Raw genomic sequence first — 19,474 nt, forward strand, 5'->3', positions numbered from 1 at the left:
AGTTGTCGGGTGACGTCAGCATCATGGCGGAGTGAACATTCCCCCTAGACTCTCCCCCCTAAGATACAACAAAAAGGACATTCATATACCAACAGAGGACATTCACACAACACAAAAGACGTCTGAGAGACCCACGCAGCCATATATCAGAAGGTGGAGGTTCTTGAACCCCCGGAGGAAGTGGAAGGAGGTAAGGAGAACTCCTCTCCTTCTCTAACGACAGCGACCCTGGGACCGGATCCACGAGGCTCTCAGAGATAGTGGGGGGAGGGACAGCCTTCTGTTGGAAAATCGTCACTCTCCAAGTTCTCTCAGAGCCTGTGGGAAATTCCCATGAGGAGGGGACTGAACTGTTGTGGGGGTGTCTTCAACAAGCTAGCACCCCAGGGTAGCAGACAGTGAGGGAAGAGTGAGAAGCCTCTGGGATCAGGCAGGCTAAAGAAAGAGCACCTCCCCCACATCCGGCGCCCCAGCACAACCAGTGGGCCAGAGCACCCGCGGATCGCAACAGGCTCAGAATACGCAGCTGCTGACCCCCACCCAGTGGTGGCAGGTGGAAGCTGTGAGCAGATATTTTCAGAATGAGGAAAAATAAGCCCACGACCTCAAGCACTATGCAAAAATATATTAAATCTCCAGACCTGAAGGAGAATGACAAGCACCCAGTAATCAATCCTGAAGGCACAGAAATTTATAACCTAAATGACAAAGAACTCAAAATAGCTATCATTAAAAAATTACAAGAAAACACAGATAGACAATTCAATGAAATCAGGAACTTCTTCAGAAAAGAGATTGAAACTATAAAGAAAAACCAATCAGAAATGTTGGAGATGAAAAACACAATTGAGGAGATAAAGAAAAATCTGGAATCTTTAAAGAACAGAGCTGACAATATGGAGGAAAGAATTAGCATTATTGACGCTAGGAATGCAGAAGTGCTCCAGATGCAAGAGGAGAGAGAACTAAGACTAAAAAGAAATGAAGAAATTCTCCAAGAAATATCTGACTCAATTAGGAAATGCAAAATAAGGATTATAGGTGTTCTAGAGGGAGAAGAAAGGGAAAAAGGAGCAGAGAGCTTGTTCAAAGAAATAATAGCTGAGAACTTCCCAAGCTTGGGGAAGGAGCTGGAAATACAAGTGAATGAAGTCAGTAGATCTTCTAACTATATCAATATAAAAAGACCTTCTCCAAGGCATATAGTCAGTGGCAAAGCTGGCAAAAGTCAATGACAAGGAAAGGTATTAAGGGTAGTAAGACAAAAAACTAACTAAACAAAAATAACGCGCAAAGTAATCCCAATCAGGCTTTCAGCTGATTTCTCAGCAGAAATTCTACAGGCTAGGAGACAGTGGAATAATATATTCAAAATTCTGAAAGACAAAAACTTTCAGCCAAGAATACTCTATCCAGTGAAAATATCTTTCAGATATGATGGAGAAATTATAAGTATCCCAGATAAATAAAAGCTAAGGGAGTTTATTGCGACAAGACCCCCACTACAAGAAATGCTCAAGAAGGCCCTCGTGTCTGGAAGAAAAAGAGAGAGAGAAAGGGGATACAAAGCTTTGAGCAAGGAGAAAAATAGGTAGACAAAATCAGAAAAATTGCAGCTCTCTACCAGAATAGGTGAGCAAACACTTAATTATAACACCAAAGGTTAAGGGAAGGAAAGCACCAAAATAAATATAACCTCATCACTTTAGCACAAGCTCACAACACAAGATGGAATAAGTTGTGACAATAATAACTTAGAAGAGGGTGAGGAAAGGGATGGAATTGACTTAGTCTAAGGAAATAAGAGGCCATCAGAAAATGGACTATCTCATCTATGAGGTTTTTTACACAAACCTCATGGTAACCACTAAATAAAATAAAAACAGAGACACATATGATAAGCAAAGAGAAAACAAGAAAACCATCATGCAGAACTACCAAACTGAATCGGTAGCTCAAAACACATGGAATGAGAAACAAAGCAAAGGTGAAAGAACTGGAAAGTGAGCAACAAAATAGCAACATTAAGCCCTCATATATCAATAATCACTCTAAATGGAAATGGATTGAATTCTCCAATCAAAAGACACAGAGTGGCAGGATGGATTAAAAAACAAGATCCAACAACATGCCGCCTCCAGGAAACACACCTCAGCTCTAAAGGCAAACACAGTTCAAAGTGAAAGAATGGAACACAATACTCCAAGCTAATGGCAAACAAAAGAAAGCAGGTGTTGCCATACTTATATCAGACAAAGTAGACTTCAGATAAAACAGATCATGAGAGACAAAGAGGGGCAATATATAATGATAAAAGGGACACTCTATCAAGACGACATATCACTTATCAATATATATGCACCGAACACAGGAGCACCAAAGTACATAAAGCAACTACTAACAAACCTAAAAGGAGATATTAACAATAACACAATAATAATATGGGATCTTAACACTCCACTTACATCAATGGATAGATCATCCAGACAAAAAAGTCAATAAGGAAATAGTGGACTTAAATGAAAAGCTAGATGAGATGGGCTTAATAGATATATATTGAACACTCCATCCAAGCACAGTAGATTATACATTCTTCTCAAGCATGCATGGAACATTCTCAAGGATAGACCATATGTTGGGAAACAAGACAAGCCTCTATAAATTTAAGAAGATTGAAATCCAAACAGGCATCTTTTCTGACCATAATGCTATGAAACTGAAAATCAACTACAAGAAAAAAAATTGCAAATTGACAAAGAGGTGGAGACTATACAACATGCTACTGAACAATGAATGGATCCTTGAAGAAATTAAAGGAGAAGTCAAAAAATATCTGGAGACAAGTGAAAATGAAAATACACCATACCAGCTCATAAGTGATGCAGCTAAAGCAGTCCTGAGAGGGAAACTCACAGCAATACAGGTCCACCTCAACAAACAAGAAAAATCCCAAATAAGCAACCTTAAACTACACCTAAAGAATTAGAAAAAGAAGAGAAAACAAAGCCCAAAGTCAGCAGAAGGAGAGAAATAATAAAAATGAGAGCAGAAATAAATGAAATTGAAACCAAAAGACAGTACAAAGGATCAATGAAACAAAGAGCTGGTTCGTTGAGAAGATAAACGAAATTGACAAACCCTTAACCAGACTCACTAAGAAAAAAAGAGAGAAGCCTCAAATAAATAAAATTAGAAAAGAAAGAGGAGAAATTACAATGGATACCCCAGAAATACAAAGGATTATAAGAGAATACTATGAAAAACTATGCTTAACAAATTGGACAGTCTAGAAGAAATGGATCAATTCCTAGACTCATACAACCTCCCAAAACTGAATCAAGAAGAAATAGAGAATCTGAATAGACCAATCACAAGCAAAGAGATTGAAACAGTAATCAAAAATCTCCCAAAAAATAAAAGTCAGGGACCAGATGGCTTCTCTGGAGAATTATACCAAACATTCGAAGAAGACTTAATACTTATCCTTCTCAAACTATTCCAAAAAATAGAGGAAGATGGAACACTTCCTAACATATTCTACAAGTCCAACATCACCGTGATACCAAAGCCAGACAAGGACAATACAAGGAAGGAAAATTACAGGCCAATATCACTGATGGACATAGATGCAAAAATCCTCAACAAATCATTGGCAAACCGAATACGGCAATACATTAAAAAGATCATAGACCATGATCAAGGGGGATTTATACCAGGGACACAGGGATGGTTCAACATCCACAAGTCAATCAATGTGATACACCACATTAACAGAACAAGGGGTAAAAACCACATGATCATCTCAATAGATGCAGAAAAGGCATTTGACAAGATCCAACATCCTTTTATGATAAAAACTCTCAACAAAATGAGTATAGAAGGAAAGTCCTTCATCATCATAAAGGCCATATATGGCAAACCCCCAGCCAACATAATACTCAATGGGGAAAAACTGAAAGCCATTCCTCTGAGAATGGGAACAAGACAAGGGTGCCCACTCTCACCACTCTTGTTCAACATAGTACTGGAGGTTTTGGCCAGAGCAATTAGGCAAGAAAAAGGAATAAAAGGAATCCAAACAGGCCACAAAGAAGTGAAACTCTCACTGTTAGCATATGACATGATTTTATATATAGAAAACCCTAAAGAACTCATTGGAAAACTATTAGGAATAATCAACAACTACAGCAAAGTTGCAGGGTATAAAATGAACTTACAAATTTCAGTTGCATTTCTACACTCTAAGAACGAACTAACAGAAAGAGAAGTCAAGAAGACAATCCCATTTACAATTGCAACAAAAAGAATAAAATATCTAGGAATATATTTAACCAAGGAAGTGAAAGATCTATACAACGAAAACTATAAGACATTATTGAAAGAAACTGATGATGACATAAAGAAATGGAAAGACATTCCATACACATGGAGTGGAAGAATAAACATAGTTAAAATGTCCATACTACCTGAAGCAATCTACAGATTTAATGCAATCCCAATCAGAATCCCAACGATATTCTTCATGGAAATAAAACAAAGAATACTAAAATTAATGTGGGTCCAACAAAAGACTCCATAGCCCAAGCAATCTTGAGAAAAAAGAACAAAGCTGGAAGCATCACAACCCCTGACTTCAAAATATACTACAAAACTATAATAATTAAAACAGCATGGTACTGGTACAAAAACAGACACACAGATCAATGGAACAGAAGTGAAAGCCCAGAAATAAAACTACACATATACAGACAGCTAATCTTTGACAAAGGAGCTAAGAACATACAATGGAGAAAGGAAAGTCTCTTCAATAAGTGGTGCTGGGAAAACTGGACAGCCACTTGCAAAAGAGTGAAAGTAGACCATTTTCTTTCACCATACACAAAAATTAACTCAAAATGGATCAAAGACTTGAAGGTAGGACCTGAAACTATAAAACTCCTAGAAGAAAATATAGGCAGTACACTCTTTGACATCAGTCATAGAGGTATCTTTTCAAATTCCATGTCTCCAAGGACAAGGGAAACAAAAGAAAAAATAAACAAGTGGAACTTACCTCAGACTAAAGAGCTTCTGCAAGGCAAATGAAACCAGAATCAAAATGAAAAGACAACACACCAGCTGGGAGTATTTGCAAAGCATATATCCCACAAGGGGTTAATCTCCATAGTATATATAGAACTCACACAACTGAAAACAAAAAAATAAACAACCCAATCAAAAAATGAGAAGAGGATATGATCACACATTTTTCAAAGGAAGATATACAGATGGCCAACAGGCACATGAAAAGATTTTCAACATCACTAATCATCAGGGAAATGCAAATCAAAACCACACTAAGATATCATGTTACACTCATTAGAATGGCTACAATCACCAAGACAAAAAATAGCAAATGTTGGAGAGATTGTGGAGAAAAGGAACCCTCATTCACTGCTGGTGGGAATGCAAACTGGCACAGCCTCTATGGAAAACAATATGGAGATTCCTCAAAAAATTAAAAATAGAAATACCTTATGATCCAGCTATCCCACTACTGGGTATTTATCCAAAGAACCTGAAATCAACAATCCAAAGAGGCTTATGCATCTCTATGTTCATGGCAGCATTATTCACTATAGCCAAGAAGTGGAAGTAACTTGTGTCCCTCGACTGATGATTGGGTAAAGATGTGGTATATATATACCAGGAAATACTACTCAGCCACAAAAAAAAAAGACAAAATCGTCTCATTTGCAATAACATGGATGGCCCTGGAGGGTATTATGTTAAGCAAAATAAGCCAGACAGAGAAAGACAAACACCATATTATTTCACTCATATGTGGAAGATAAACTAAAACACGGACAGAGAGAACAGTTTGGTGGTTACCAAGGGGAAGTGTGTTGGGGGGTGGGCACAAGGCGTGAAGGGATGCATTTATATGGTGACTGACAAACAATAATGTACAACTAAAAGTTCACAATGTTATAAACTATTATGACATCAATTAAAAAAAGAAGAAAAAATGGATAACGGGGTAAACTGAAAATAGAAAATAAAGTACAAATAATCATGATACATCAGTTATCACAGTAGATGTAAACAGAACGAATTTGAGACTTAAAAGACAAAGATTGTGAGACTGGATAAAACAACAACAAAATATGGTCATACGGCATTTAAAGGAGTAACATCTAAAAGACAAGTTATGGAAAGGTTGAAAGTCACAGGACTGAAAAATATATCCCAGGCAAGTATTACCCAAGAGGAAACAGCCGCACCCCTGGTGGGAGATGTACTAGTGTCTTCAGTGGGCCATCTGAGGGCCTCCGGGACAGAGAGCCAGCATGGGTTCTTTGTGCAACCTGCTCAGTAGGCTGCCTAGAGGGATGGAGGGACCAGAGCAGCCAGAGGCGGAGACGGACACTGCACAAGTCCCCGGGCTTTCAGAGGCTTCTCAAGTGACCACCTGGCATAGAGATGCATCAGGCGAGGTCAAGGGCACTGCAAGAGAGATCTCCACGCAAGCAGCACCCACCAGAGAAAGTGTCTGGTCTAAATACCTGCCTGGTTTAGAGAGTTGAATTCAGCCCAGGATGGCAAGATTCAATAACCTCTCTTACCCTCTTACACTTCTGTCCATCTCAAACTGGCTACCAAGCTGGGTGGCAGAGAGAGAGAAACAAGAGGTGGCAAGACACACACACGCAGCTCCCACTGCTGGCTCCAGCCTGACGGAGACCCAAGTGCAAAGCAGTGAGCTTTGTATTTTTAAATGTGGAGGACAACAGCTAGAATATGAACAGAATGACTGAAGCGCAGAGCCACAGGGGCAGGAGGTGATCCTGGAGACGAAACAGGAGGCACAATGGCAGAGAGGTGTGGAGATGCCCCTGGTTCCTAGAAAGGCACCACGGCATCAAAGAACGGAGTGGGGAGGGGGCAGAGGCCCCTGCACAGCAGTTGGTGTCTGCACATGAGGGCTGTTTGTGGTCAGGGTGAAATGCATGCAGGTGTTCATTCAAGAAACACTGACTGAGAACCAGCCCTGATGGCCTAGTGGCTGAAGTTGGGTGTGCTCTGCTTCAGCGCCAGGCTTCAGCCCCTGGGCGTGGAGCCACACCACTCGACTGTCACTAGCCACGCTGTGGCCGTAGCTCACACAGAAGAACCGGAAGAACTTACATCTACACACAACTATGTACTGGGGCTTTGGGGGGGGGGAAGAAGGAAAAAGGAGGAAGATTGGCAACAGATGCTAGCTTAGGGTGACTCCTCCCCTGCAAAAAAATATCAGCAACCATTGCCCAAGACGGACATTTAATTTTGAAAAATAAAAACAAAACAAGAAACACTGACTGAGTCTTCACCCAAGTCACCCCTGTGACCCATGAGGCCAGGCCAAGTTCTGGGTCCAGCAGGGAAGACAACTGTAGAAGGCCAACCTGCTGCATTTGGGACCCTCTTTCTTCCCTGAAAGAAAGCTCGCCCACAGGAACTGCACAGGGAGGTGCGACTCGATGCAGAAGCTGCGGGACGGCTTCTGGTGCACTCTCTGGTTTACGGTTCGCCAGCTTGTTTCCTGAGGTTTATTACGATGCAGCGTGAGCTCTGTGAGGGCAAAGGCTGCTTGTCTGCTGGAGCCCGGCTGCACCTCCCCTGCCGGAACAGTTGTGGGGACCTCCCTTGTCCTCACAGCACTTGACCAGGTGGCCAGGGTCCTGCCCGCTGCTGGTCTAGAGCTCACAGGCAGGGAGAGGCTGCTGTACACGTGGCCCATCAGCAGACTGCGTCCCGGGCCACTGGGTCAGGCTTGCTGCACAGGTACCTGTGGACCACTGGCTCGGGGCCGCAGGCCTGGAGTGCAGCTGTCTTTTCCCAGACCTGATCTTTGAGATGGAATGAACACTGCGCCCAAGCCAAGCCCTAGAACCCAGGCAGTAACTTACATCTACCTCCACATCCCCAGTGAACCTACCAGCCCAGCACAAGGCAGCGTCACCCGATCTCTGCCTCTCCGGGCCTTTGATCCTCATTTTAATCAGTTTGTTTACTGCAGATAACTGTCCGGTCCTCAGCTGTGCTTGAAACTTTATACAAAGTGTGTCATGATTCTGTCAACTTTGAAATTTGTTCTTTTTCATTTAAGGTTGTCTTGCTAACTAGTCCTTCTGTTGTTGGTCATCCTTCTCATTGCGTGTCCTGTAATAATTCCTTTCCACCATGTTAGAAGTTCGATTGTGTGCACGTCACAGAATGCAACACTTTGTCTTGTATCACGTTATATAGTTGTTCATTCTTATTACGATAAGTATGTGAATGAAAGGTAAACACTCGTTTCCATCACTGTTAAAATTCACTTGTGTGGGGCTGGCCCAATGGTGTAGTGGTTAAGTTCCTGCACTCCACTTCAGTGGCCCGGGGTTCATGGGTTTGGGTTCGGATCCTGGGTGCGAACCTATACACCGCTCATCAAGCCATGCTGTGGCAGCATCCCACATACAACATAGAGGAAGATTGGCATAGATGTAGGCTCAGGGACAATCTTCCTCACCAAAAGAAAAAAAATTCCCTTGTGCAAGTGTACCACTTGCTAAAACCCTTCTTCCCGACTGGGCATCTGGGTGGACGTTTCCCCAATTTTCTTCATCTTTTTCTATTGCACACAGGCTGTTATTAACACCATGGGCCTGGGAGAGGAAATTGCTGGATCCTAGAGTATGTTGTGTCCAATGCTCCAAGAAGAGGGGCCGCCTGTCTCCTCAAGTCCCCACCCCTTGAGGGTCCTGGGGGCTGGGCTCAAGAGGTGCAGCTACAGTTGGCCTACCCATCTCCAGAGGGCGACAAAGAGCTCAGACTTCTGGGCCACAGGGTCCTGGAGCTCCGCCATGGGCCAGGGTGGGTGCTGGGTGGGGGCTGGGGTTGGGGAGGCCTCCCATAGCCATAGCCTAGGGGAAGGGGTCTAAGAACCTTCTTGGGGTGCAGGCTCAGTCCCTGGAGTTGGGGACAGGAAGGACCAGGGACGAAGTGTGGAGAAGCCAGGACCCAGCCCCCAGGGGAGGAAGAAGGTCCTGTCCTGGGCAGGAACGAGGGCTGACCTGGACGTGCTCCCGGGAGCCCACACATCTCAGCTGTTTGGCAGAGGGGGGAGGGGCCCACGTGGCCCTCAGCTGAGGGCCCCTCTTCCTGACAGTGGACCTTGGGAACGTCCGCTGTATTCATGGATGCCTTGCCCTGTGATGCCTCTGACCTGCCTTCTTCTCCACGGGACACTGGCACACCCTCAGCAGGATGGGAGGATGTCGGGGCGGGGTCTTCCCTCTCGGGCCCTCTCTGCACTCTCAGGGTGCGTGAGCCCTGGCTCCGTGGCTCTGCATCAGAAGAGACATCCCGGCCCGGCCTCGGCACAGGATGTCCTCCCAGGAGGCGGTCTCCAGGGAGGGCCTGCCAGACCTGCAGGGCAGACAGGGTGGCCCAGGGCTGACAGAGAAGCAGGGGCACTGAGAACCCTCACGTCCTCATCTAGGATGACGCACTGTGAGAAGGCTCTTCTGGGACCTGCTCCTCTTCTGGGACCTGCTCCTTGGGTTCAAGGCTCGGGGTCTGGGAGGCACCAGGAGTTCAGCGCAAATACAGGAGAGTTTGGTGCTGGCACCTCCATGTCGCAGCCATCTCTGCAGTTCCTCCGGGCAGGAGAGGCTGGTCTTGGACCACCCTTGTCCCCAGCTTCCTCGTGGCAGGCCGTGTGGGGACACGGAAAGTTGGCACATGGCAACAGTGCTGAAAGCCCCAAAAACAGATCAAGAGAGGCTAAAAGAGTGTGGGGGTGGAGGGCACACAGGCAGGGCCAGGCACACCAAGGGCAGGCTGTCACCCCAGCCTGCGTCTCTGTCCAAGGACAGCTCTGACACCATTGGGGCTGAGGCACATCCTAATGTCGGCTTGCTGAAGGGCCTTGGCAGCTCTGACTCACTGCCCCAGCTGAATGTTCGCCAAGGAAGGCTCAGGAGTGGGGAACGGATGAAATTCAAGAAAAAATTAAAAATATCACTTAGATCCTGCTCCTCCTGCTCAACCCACACACACTCTCTGGCTGCCTCCACAGCCTGAGCTACGGTTCCCCCTCCCCCAATAGGGTCGGGGCTTGTGGGCACAGCTGAACGGGGCTGGGAAGCAAGGGCTCGGGGCCCCTCTGACACATTGGGGACCTTGGGAGGTGACAGAACCCCTGGCCCTACGTCTCCTCACCTGAAAATGGGAATGACAACAGTGACATCCACCTCATGGGTATGCTGCCAGGCTTCGGTCAGAAAACACGAGATACCAAACCCTGGATCCACCCTCCGCGGGTTGGCTCCACTGTGTGCCTCCTGGACAGAATCCCTGGGAGAGTGGGGAGCCCACGACCACAGCCCCCAATCACAGACTTTCTCCTCCCACCATCAGCCTGAGCTCGGAGTCTGCACCTCCGAGAGCACGACTTAGGATGAGGAAGGAGGGTGTGGGCACTGAGCACAGGGCCCCGTGGGGGCCAGCCTGGACCAAGGCAAGCCACACCTCTCAGCTCTCTGCCTCAGGAGCGGCTTGCAGGCCAGCCCTCAGCGACCCTCAGGAAGTCTTCACTGCTCCTCAGCTGGACCAGCAAGGCCAGACAGACAGGGCCCCAGGCACATCAGCGTCCCCCCCAAGTTGTGTCTGTGGATTCCCCTAACTGCCCCCATGGACTGAAAGCCCTCACTGGGAGGGACCTTTGCTGGCTCATGTCTCCACTCCCTGTACCCAGCATAAGGCCTGGGGTCCAAGGCCTTTATCTGGGGACAAGTAGATAAAACGCATGGGGGTTAATGAAATTAGTGCAAACCCTCCCCATGCCTTCCTGCTCCAGGCCTTGTAGGAAGGAGAGGAAATCACCCAAGGCCCCTCTCATCCCTTGACAAGATAAGGGACTGTCCCTCTTGCTCCCTCCCCCACTGGGGAACGGGGAGCGGCCTCTGGCCCCGCCCGCCCCCACTCAGCCCCAGTCCAGACCCTGCGCCTGTGCTGACACCCACCCACCAGCAGGCCTTGCGGAATTGCCGGAATTGCCCCACTAGGCGCCCATCCCTCTCCTTCCTCCTCTTCCGCCTGGAGGCCTCTGGCCCTGACCCCTGCCCGGGTCTCCTGGCCTGGTCCAGGGACGATTTCTTCCATGACGTGATCAAGGCGGCCAAGGCGGCCTCTGGGTGAGATAAAAGGATTGGGCTGAGAGGAGGTCGAGGAGCTCAGAAATGGTGCTCAGGGCGAAGGCAGATGTGTGCCTGGCAGGACTCTGGCTGTCCCTGCGCCGGGCATACACAGTGGGCACCAGAGTCGCTCCCGCCCCCAAGGCGGTGCTGCCCTTCGAAGCCATACCCCAGTGTCCCGGCAACAGGTGGATGAGGGTGCTGCAGATCTGGAGGAAGCAGGGCTACGAGAGCCTTCACCTGGAGATGCACCGGACCTTCCAGGAGCTGGGGCCCATTTTCAGGTACCGCCCTCCCTGCCCGCGCGGTGGGAACACCCTAACCCTCTGTCCCTACCAGCTGTGAGTCCGTGCTGGGCGCCCTGCGCTGCCGCATCCCAGCGGGGCCCTGTGCTCTGCATCCTTAGGGAGGCAGAGCGGGAGCTCGGCGGCGGCTGGCTGTGCCTTTGATGACAGACACTGTGGCTATTTGTGAGGACAGAGCACTCCACGGCTCGCTGCTGAGTGGACAGAGCCCACACATGAGAGTGCGAGAGCCTTCAGTTAGACAGCAAGAGGAACTGCCCACTCTGAGCCACAGTCCAGGAGAAGGGGGAGGTCAATAGAAGACAGGCCAAACATGGGAGGGGGATGGGGGAGGACACGGCCCCACAGCAGGGCATTGAGCTTTGTCCCACAGGTATGACATAGGAGGAACACAAACGGTGTTTGTGATGCTGCCCGAAGATGTGATGAGGCTGCAGCAGATGGAGAGCCATCACCCGCGGCGGACAGCCCTGGAGCCCTGGCTGGCCTACCGACAGCATCGTGGGCACAAATCGGGCGTGTTCTTGCTGTGAGGATGAGTCGGGATGGGGGGCTGGGCAGCCTGGGTGCAGACACGAGGGAGAGAGGGAAGACCCCAAAGCACGCCTGCTCTGGGCCTATCTGGGTGGGTGGAGAGAGGGGACACAGTTCCTGACAAGTGCCAATCCCATGTGGTCATTGTGCCCTGGGGCGGGGGAGGGGGAGCAGGCATACGGTGGGGCCCCTTCCTTCAGACCTAGAGGAAGGACGACAGCTACCTCGAGGGAGCACCCGCTCCACTCAGGTCTCCTAGGGTCTCTCTTGCAGGGGGCTCGCCTCCTACAGCTCAGGAAGCCCAGGCCTGGGAAGGGGAGGCACCGGCCAGGGGCGCACGTCAGTGTGTGCTGGAGACTGAGGGTCCCCCAGGTCCCTCCGCGCCGCCCCCATGTGTCCTGGAGTTGAGGCCAAGGTCGCTCAGGAGGGGAGAGCCTGAGGATGGGGCGACAGCTGACAGGACACCGGTGGCACCTTTGTCAGAGGCCGAGCTCGGAGTGGGAGCCTGGGCGAGCGTGCCTGTGTGTGTCTGGGGGTGTCTGCTTGTGTGGACGTCTGTGCCCATCTGAGTATGTTTGCTGTGTGTGCACATGCGTTCCTGTGTGTGGATGTCGCTACATGTGAGTGAATGGATATGTGTTTACCCATGTCGACTTCCTTGTGTTTGTGCTCACGTGTGTGCCTGTGTATGTGCTCAGCCACTGCATGTGTTGGTCGTGTGCCTCTGTCTGCTTGCATGTGTGTGTGTTTTTGCCTGTTGTGTGTGTGCCTGCCTGCATGTGTGTCTGTGTGCGTGCATGTTTTTGAGTGTCTGAGTGTTGTGTGTTGTGCATGTAGGAATTGTGTGTCTGTGTTCACGTGTGTTTTCCCACGTGTGATCCCTGTTAGCATACATGCGTGTGCAAGTCCGTGTGCATCCTGCTGTGAGCAGGTGCTTGTACTTGTGTGTCATACGTGCACGTGTGTGCACGTGATCGTTCTCAGTACCTCAGGCGGCTAGCCGCAGGAGAGAAGGCGTTAATGCTGGAATGTGGCTGAGAATGCCCATCCCTTCCCGTCGTCCACTGGGGGCCGTCCATGGAGCCCTCACGAGCTCTGGGCTCTATTCTGAGTATATTAGGAGAGATGCAATTTGGTTCCCGCCATGGACGAGCTGGAGACACTGTAGGGACAGGAGTAGGGGTGAATGTCACAGGGGCCCCATTCTCAGGAACGGGTAGGGTGGGGAGACGAAGGTCACAGGGGCCTCTCCTGCTTGGGGCATGGTGTGAGCAAGGTAGGAAAAGCTTGACAGGAGGGCCAGCCTCCATCCTTGGAGAAAAGGCCTCCACAGCCCGGGAGGGCTGGGATGGGGGATGTGTGGGCCGGGCACGGGGCTGCAAGTCTGCACGAGAATGCAGCACGTTCTGGCAGACGCTCCGGTCTCAGCCCCAGCACAGACTTGAGCACCCTGGGCACAGCACACTCAGGCCCCCCGGAAAGAAAGGGGTGCAGCTGGGGCCCAAACGCGACAGCCTGCCACCCGGGACCAGCAGGCAGCTCCGTGTCTCGCCCGTTTCCCTTTGGGGATAGGAAGACGGGAACTGGGGGCTGGGGGCCGGCTGCTGACAAGGGCTGCCCCGGAGCTCTGCTCTCTGCTCTACAGAAACGGGCCCGAATGGCGCTTCGACCGATTGCGGCTGAACCCAGATGTGCTGTCACCGCAGGCCGTCCAGAAGTACATCCCCATGGTGGATGGGGTGGCAAGGGACTTCTCAAAGGCCCTGAAGTGGAAGGTGCTGCAGAATGCCCGGGGGAGTCTGACCCTGGATGCCCAGCCCAGCATCTTCCGCTACACCATAGAAGGTGTGGGGGCACAAGGGGAGGGCCGGGATCGGGGTGCTGGGGGAGGCCAGGAACTGGGGCGGGAGGGCCGGCAGGAGCAGCTGCGAGGCCCAGGCTGCCTTAGGTTCAGCCACCGCATCCTCCCTGCAGCCAGCAACTTAGCCCTTTTTGGAGAGCGGCTGGGCCTCCTCGGCCACAGCCAGAGCCCTGCCAGCCTGCACTTTATCCACGCTCTGGAGGCCATGTTCAAATCCACCGTGCAGCTCATGTTCATGCCCAGGAGCCTGTCACGCTGGACAAGCACCCAAGTGTGGAAGGAGCACTTTGAGGCCTGGGACTACATCTTCCAGTACGGTGAGGGCCAGGGACCCGGCAGTGCTGCGAGGCAGGGACACGGGGGTCCCCAATTTCCACGTACCACAGTCTGGGAGAACTGAGGTCACATAAAGGGGCTTGCGGCTTCTTCATGGGCCCCGAGGGAGCTGGCACTGAGGCTGGGCTGGGCTGATCCCGAAAACTGGGCACAGGAGCAGGGACACTTGGGGGTGCTGAGGGCTGACAGGCAGGGGGACAACATGAAGAAGTGCCTCCCAGCACCAGGCCCAGGGCCTCTGTGTCTCTGTCCCCACAGCCAACAATTCCATCCAGAAAATCTATCAGGAGCTGGCCCTCGGCCGCCCGCGGCGCTACAGCGGCATTGTGGCGGAGCTGCTGCTGAGTGCAGACATGAGCCTGGATGCCATCAGGGCCAACTCTATCGACCTCACTGCTGGCAGCGTGGACACGGTCAGGCCAGCAGCCAGCCCTGCTCAGCCACTCCGGGCCCTCCTGACCCCTCTCATGCAAGCGTCTCCTGCACGCCACCTCCCCAGTCTGTGCCTCCAAGACTACTGGTCTTGGGCCTCGGCTCCTGAGCTGATGGAATGCTCGGAGGGGAGGGAACACGGGAGCCGAGCCTGGAAGGGAAGGAGTTTGCAGTCGCTCGCGTGGGAAACCGTGCTCCAGGCAGAGTGCAGAGTGGACAGAGCCTGGGGACGTGCAGCCGCACAGACCCCATTAGGACGATCCAGGTCCTGGGAAGAGGAGCAAGGGCCGAGAGGCAGTGGAGGGCTGCACAGGGGACCCTTCCCAGTGACAGATTACATTTGGCTGCCATAAAAGATCCTCAGAGGCGACAGGCTGATGACAACACAGGGCTCCAGCTTGTGCAGGAGAGGACAGATGGCAAGCCAGCACGGTGGGCACAGTGGGCCTCAGGGTGTGGAGTGTAGCCAAAGCTTCCCGCCTCAGACCAGCCTTCATCTGCCAGCGTCTCGGAGGGCCTGCTCTGGACCCAGCCCTGGGTCTGAGCCGGGCACAGACTCGCAGTGAGAAACTCCCCGAGCAGAGGCTGAGATGCAGCCACCGTGAGAGAGCCCCGGGGAGGGATGTCCTCAGGGGGCAGCTCTGGGACAGCTTCCTGTAGGAGGGGGCCTTTCAGCTGAATGTGGAAGAACCACACAGAAGTCAGACAGGCCATGAAGAGGAGGCGGGGAGGGCCGCAGTCCAGGGCCTCCAAAACCGGACAGCGAGGGAGGGAGTGAGGCTGAGTGGAGGGCAAAGGGCAAGTGGGCAGACGAGGCAGAGGGGATCAGCACTCCTGTCAGGAAGGGCCTCGGGCACCAGGCCCATTTCCAAGGCTAACAGGTGTCTCGGCGGCAGCATCTCAATCAGACTTTGCTCCCAAGTGTCCCCATGTGCCACCGGACAGAGCATGGACTGAAGCTCAGGGGTCAGCAGGGAGGCCACCGCTGCATGTCAGGTGGAGCCAGAGGCACGCTGCCCTGGGGACGGGCATTCAGGAGATATCTAGCCCCCAGACCTCAGGCTGGCGTGGCGGGCGCCTCTCCCAGCACATGGAAATGACCCAGGAGGAGGAACTGGTTGGGGTTCCCGGGTGGCCGGTTCGTGTTAGGACCGTGAGAGCTGGGCTGACGTGCCTGTGGATGCCCAGGGGAGATAAAGCACTGAGAGCCAATGGACCTGGGACTCCAGAACCCACTCCCCTCAAGTAAATGTCAGGACGGAGGCCCTCCTGCTCCAGAGGAGGGTGAGAACCCGGCCCTGAGTGGCTGGAGGAGGCCTGGGTCTCCACCAAGGTGGGACACCTTTCCTGAGGGGTTCCGGAGAAGTAGGTGAGGTGGGTTTAAGGATCTTGAGGTCTCACATCCCCGGCTCTGTCCTCCTCTGGGCATGCACATCACTGTGCATCTGAGACAACCCCATCCCCAGGGGAAGACCACCTTCCTGGGAGGGGTGCCCTGGGGCTGAGGTGCAGGGCCTGTGCCAAGGTCTGAGCCCTGCACCCATGGCTCCTGCAGACAGCCTACCCCTTATTAATGACCCTCTTTGAGCTGGCTCGGAACCCCGAAGTGCAGCAGGCCCTACGCAAGGAGAGCCTGGTGGCCGAGGCCAGGATCTCTGAAAATCCCCAGATGGCAACCACAGAGCTGCCCCTGCTGCGGGCGGCCCTCAAGGAGACCTTGAGGTAGGTGTGGCTCCACTGTCTGGAGAGCAGCCTGGCTGGGGCTTGCAGACACATCCTGATAAGCAGCTTTGCCCAAGGCTGCATCCCCCTGCACCTCCTCTTCCTCTCCCTAAAGGGGCAGGGGCCCTTCTCCCTCTAGGATCCCCCGCCGTCCTCAGCGCTGTCCTCCCTGACCCGGGGCTGCTCAGGCTGGGGGAGCTTTGGCTGATCTCAGCAGATGCAAGGAAGCAGCCTCTTGATCTGGGCTTCCTGGTGCAGAAGAGACTGTGAGGGTGGGGGTGGGGGTGGGGGCTGGGGGGAGCTCCCCTGGGCTGGTGTGCCCTCTGGCCAGGAAGGCTGCAGAAGGGAAGCGAGGGTCTTGTCACAGCTGAGGACCCTGTCGGATGCCCCTATCCACAGGCTGTACCCCGTGGGTGTCTTCTTGGAGCGAGAGGTGAGCTCGGATCTGGTGCTGCAGAACTACCACATCCCGGCTGGGGTGAGTGAGGCCCCACAGCCCCTGCAGCAGACACCAAGCCTGTCTGACCTTCGCCCAGGGGGCGGCTGGCTGACCCTGCCCCTCCCCATCTGCCCACAGACAACGGTCAGGGTGACGCTCTACTCCCTGGGCCGAAACCCCGCCGTGTTCGTGAGGCCGGAGCGCTACCACCCCCAGCGCTGGCTGGACAACAGGGCCTCCAGCACCAGGTTCCCCCACCTGGCCTTTGGCTTCGGCCTGCGCCAGTGCCTGGGGCGGCGCCTGGCGGAGGTGGAGATGCTGCTTCTGCTGCACCACGTGAGCGGGCCGGGGCGGAGCGGGGCGGGACTGGACGGCACCGGACTGGGCGTGGCCTGTGGGGGCGTGGGGCGGAAGGCCAGGGGTGTTCAGGGACCTGGTTCGGCATTACAGGCTTCTCGGTTTTCCGCGCCCACCTAGTAGAGCCCTGGAAGGTGGGAAGGCTGGACCAGGACCCTGGGGCTGATCTGTGGGTCTGGGGGAATCCGCGCCTCTGTCCTAGGTGCTGAAAAACTTCGTGGTGGAGACGCTGACGCGAGAGGATGTGAAGATGATCTACCGCTTCATATTGATGCCCTCCACCCTCCCCCTCCTTACCTTCCGGGCCATCAAATAGTCACGTCTCTGCACTGTCGCCCCAGCCACACCACCAGCCCCGTCTGCCTGACCCCAGGCCACCCTTATTTTCTCTGATGGGCCCTGCTTCCTGAGCCACGCACTGTCCAGCCAGCACCTTGCGCAAATGGCACAGCCCAGGTCCTCCGAGGGTCGGGGCTTTCCAGGCTATGCAGCAAGGCCAGGGCAGAACTGGGGATGAATCTTGGTTGCAGGTCCCGGCTGTGTGCCCAGTCCCACCAGTGCCTTCTCCAGCAAGGAGCATCCCCTGAGGGCCTTTGACTCTCTGTGGCCCCAGCACTAGCTCCAGGCTCCTCATGTGTCCATCCAAGAGGCCTCAGATCCTGCCCCTTGCCTCCTTGTCCAGGCTCATATCCATCCTCTATTCTTATCCAGCTCCCATATCAAAACCTCTATGTGGGTTCAGAGTCATTAAAAGGATACTCAGCATCCCTGAGTCCAGGTTAAGTTTCCCCTCCTGGAGCCTGCGTTCCCAGCCAGCTCAAGTATGTACTGAGCACTCTGAAATTGTTCGTCTTGGAGTGGAATCCAACAGAGTAGAGTGAAAAGGCCCTTGTAATCACTTATCCTACCACATTCCCCTTTTCAAGACAAGAAACTGTGTCTAGAGGGAATTGTGACCCCATAGCCAACTAGGTCAGCCATGTACTCCAGGCCTCATCTCCCGTGGTCCAGAAGTTGCTCAGAAATTGCCATTCAGTGTGGGCCTTGGGCATCTCCTGCGCATGTGGGAGGAGCTGGGGGCAGAGCCTTGGATGTAGTTTGGAAAGGTCTCTTGGCAACAGGATAGACATGATTGGGTCAGCCATTTTGACAGATGGCTTCTGTTCACGCATTCCTCCAGTCAGTGTACAAGTGCATGCCATGTGCTGGGAGCTGGGATTGGCCCTGGAAGATACCAGTTAGCAAAGCCGACAGGCCTCCAGTACCCACGTGCTCCTACTCCACTAAGGAAAGTAGATGCCTTGATCACTAGTCACTCTACAGTGGATCAGTGCAGGGAGAGAAGTGCCCACAGTCAAGAGTGCACCTCACCAGCTCTTCTTTATCCCAAAGCATTTTTACTGGACTTGGGTCACAGCAACTAAATAATGATGGCTGATGATGATCAGAGGTTTTGTTCACCATGTCTGGGGAAATCCAGAGGTAGGCAGGCCAAGCGTGGTCACCAGCTCCATGATGCCATTGGGGTCTCAGCCTAGTGACCTTGTGGTCACAGGTTGCTGCTCCACTTTGGGCAATGGGCACTGCATCAAACAGGAACACGGGAAGTGGCAAGGGGCAAAGTCCAGAGTGCTGTCATTGAAGGGCTCCCCAGAGTACCCATGTGGGTACATTGCTCATGACCGGGTCACATGAATCCTAAAGGACACTGAGAAATATCTTTAAAACTTGTTATTTGTAAGTAATTATAGATTCACAGAAAATTGCAGATAAATGTATAGGTAGGTCCTCCATACCCTTCACAAGCCTCCCCCAAAAGTTAACATCTTGTGCATCTGTAGTACATTACTGAAACCAGGAATTTGACATTGGTACAATCTAGTGATCTCATTCAGTTTTCACCAATTATTTGTGTGTGTGTGTGTGTGTGTGTGTATGTGGATAAGTCTATGAAGTTTTATTACATGTCCACGTTTGCATAACCACCACCACAGTCAAGGTTCAAAACTGTTCCATCAACACAAGGCTCCCTCATTCTAGCATTTCACAGTCATTCGAGTCACGTTAGCCCCTCATCCCTATCTCAGGCACCAATAATCTGTTCTCCATTTCTATACCTATGTTATTTCACAATATGAAGTGAATCATTCAACAATATATGAATGGAATCAGATGTATATTATGTGAATGCAATCATACATATGCATCATTTTGAGTTTTCCTTTTTTACCATAATTTCCTTGAAGTTCACTCCCTTTATTGTGTGACTCAGTAGTCCCTTCCT

At 51.7% G+C, this 19,474-nt stretch overlaps 1 protein-coding gene across 2 annotated transcripts; it reads left to right on the top strand.

The window, feature by feature from the left end:
- Positions 1-11,249: 11,249 nt before the first annotated feature.
- On the top strand, positions 11,250-17,535 carry LOC131419389 (cytochrome P450 11B1, mitochondrial-like). Of its 2 annotated transcripts, XM_058564465.1 has the most exons (9): positions 11,250-11,488; positions 11,883-12,038; positions 13,689-13,888; positions 14,018-14,221; positions 14,499-14,653; positions 16,228-16,394; positions 16,794-16,872; positions 16,972-17,169; positions 17,393-17,535. In XM_058564465.1, the coding sequence occupies exons 1-9, from the start codon at positions 11,250-11,252 to the stop codon at positions 17,504-17,506; spliced, it is 1,512 nt and encodes a 503-aa protein (XP_058420448.1). In that variant the 3' UTR covers positions 17,507-17,535. The 2 variants fall into 2 exon arrangements, with proteins under 2 accessions (XP_058420448.1, XP_058420449.1); XM_058564466.1 differs by lacking the exon at positions 16,972-17,169.
- The last annotated feature ends 1,939 nt before the right edge of the window (positions 17,536-19,474 follow it).

The sequence above is a fragment of the Diceros bicornis genome, chromosome 21 (genome assembly GCF_020826845.1).
Source record: "Diceros bicornis minor isolate mBicDic1 chromosome 21, mDicBic1.mat.cur, whole genome shotgun sequence".
Lineage (NCBI taxonomy): Eukaryota > Metazoa > Chordata > Mammalia > Perissodactyla > Rhinocerotidae > Diceros > Diceros bicornis.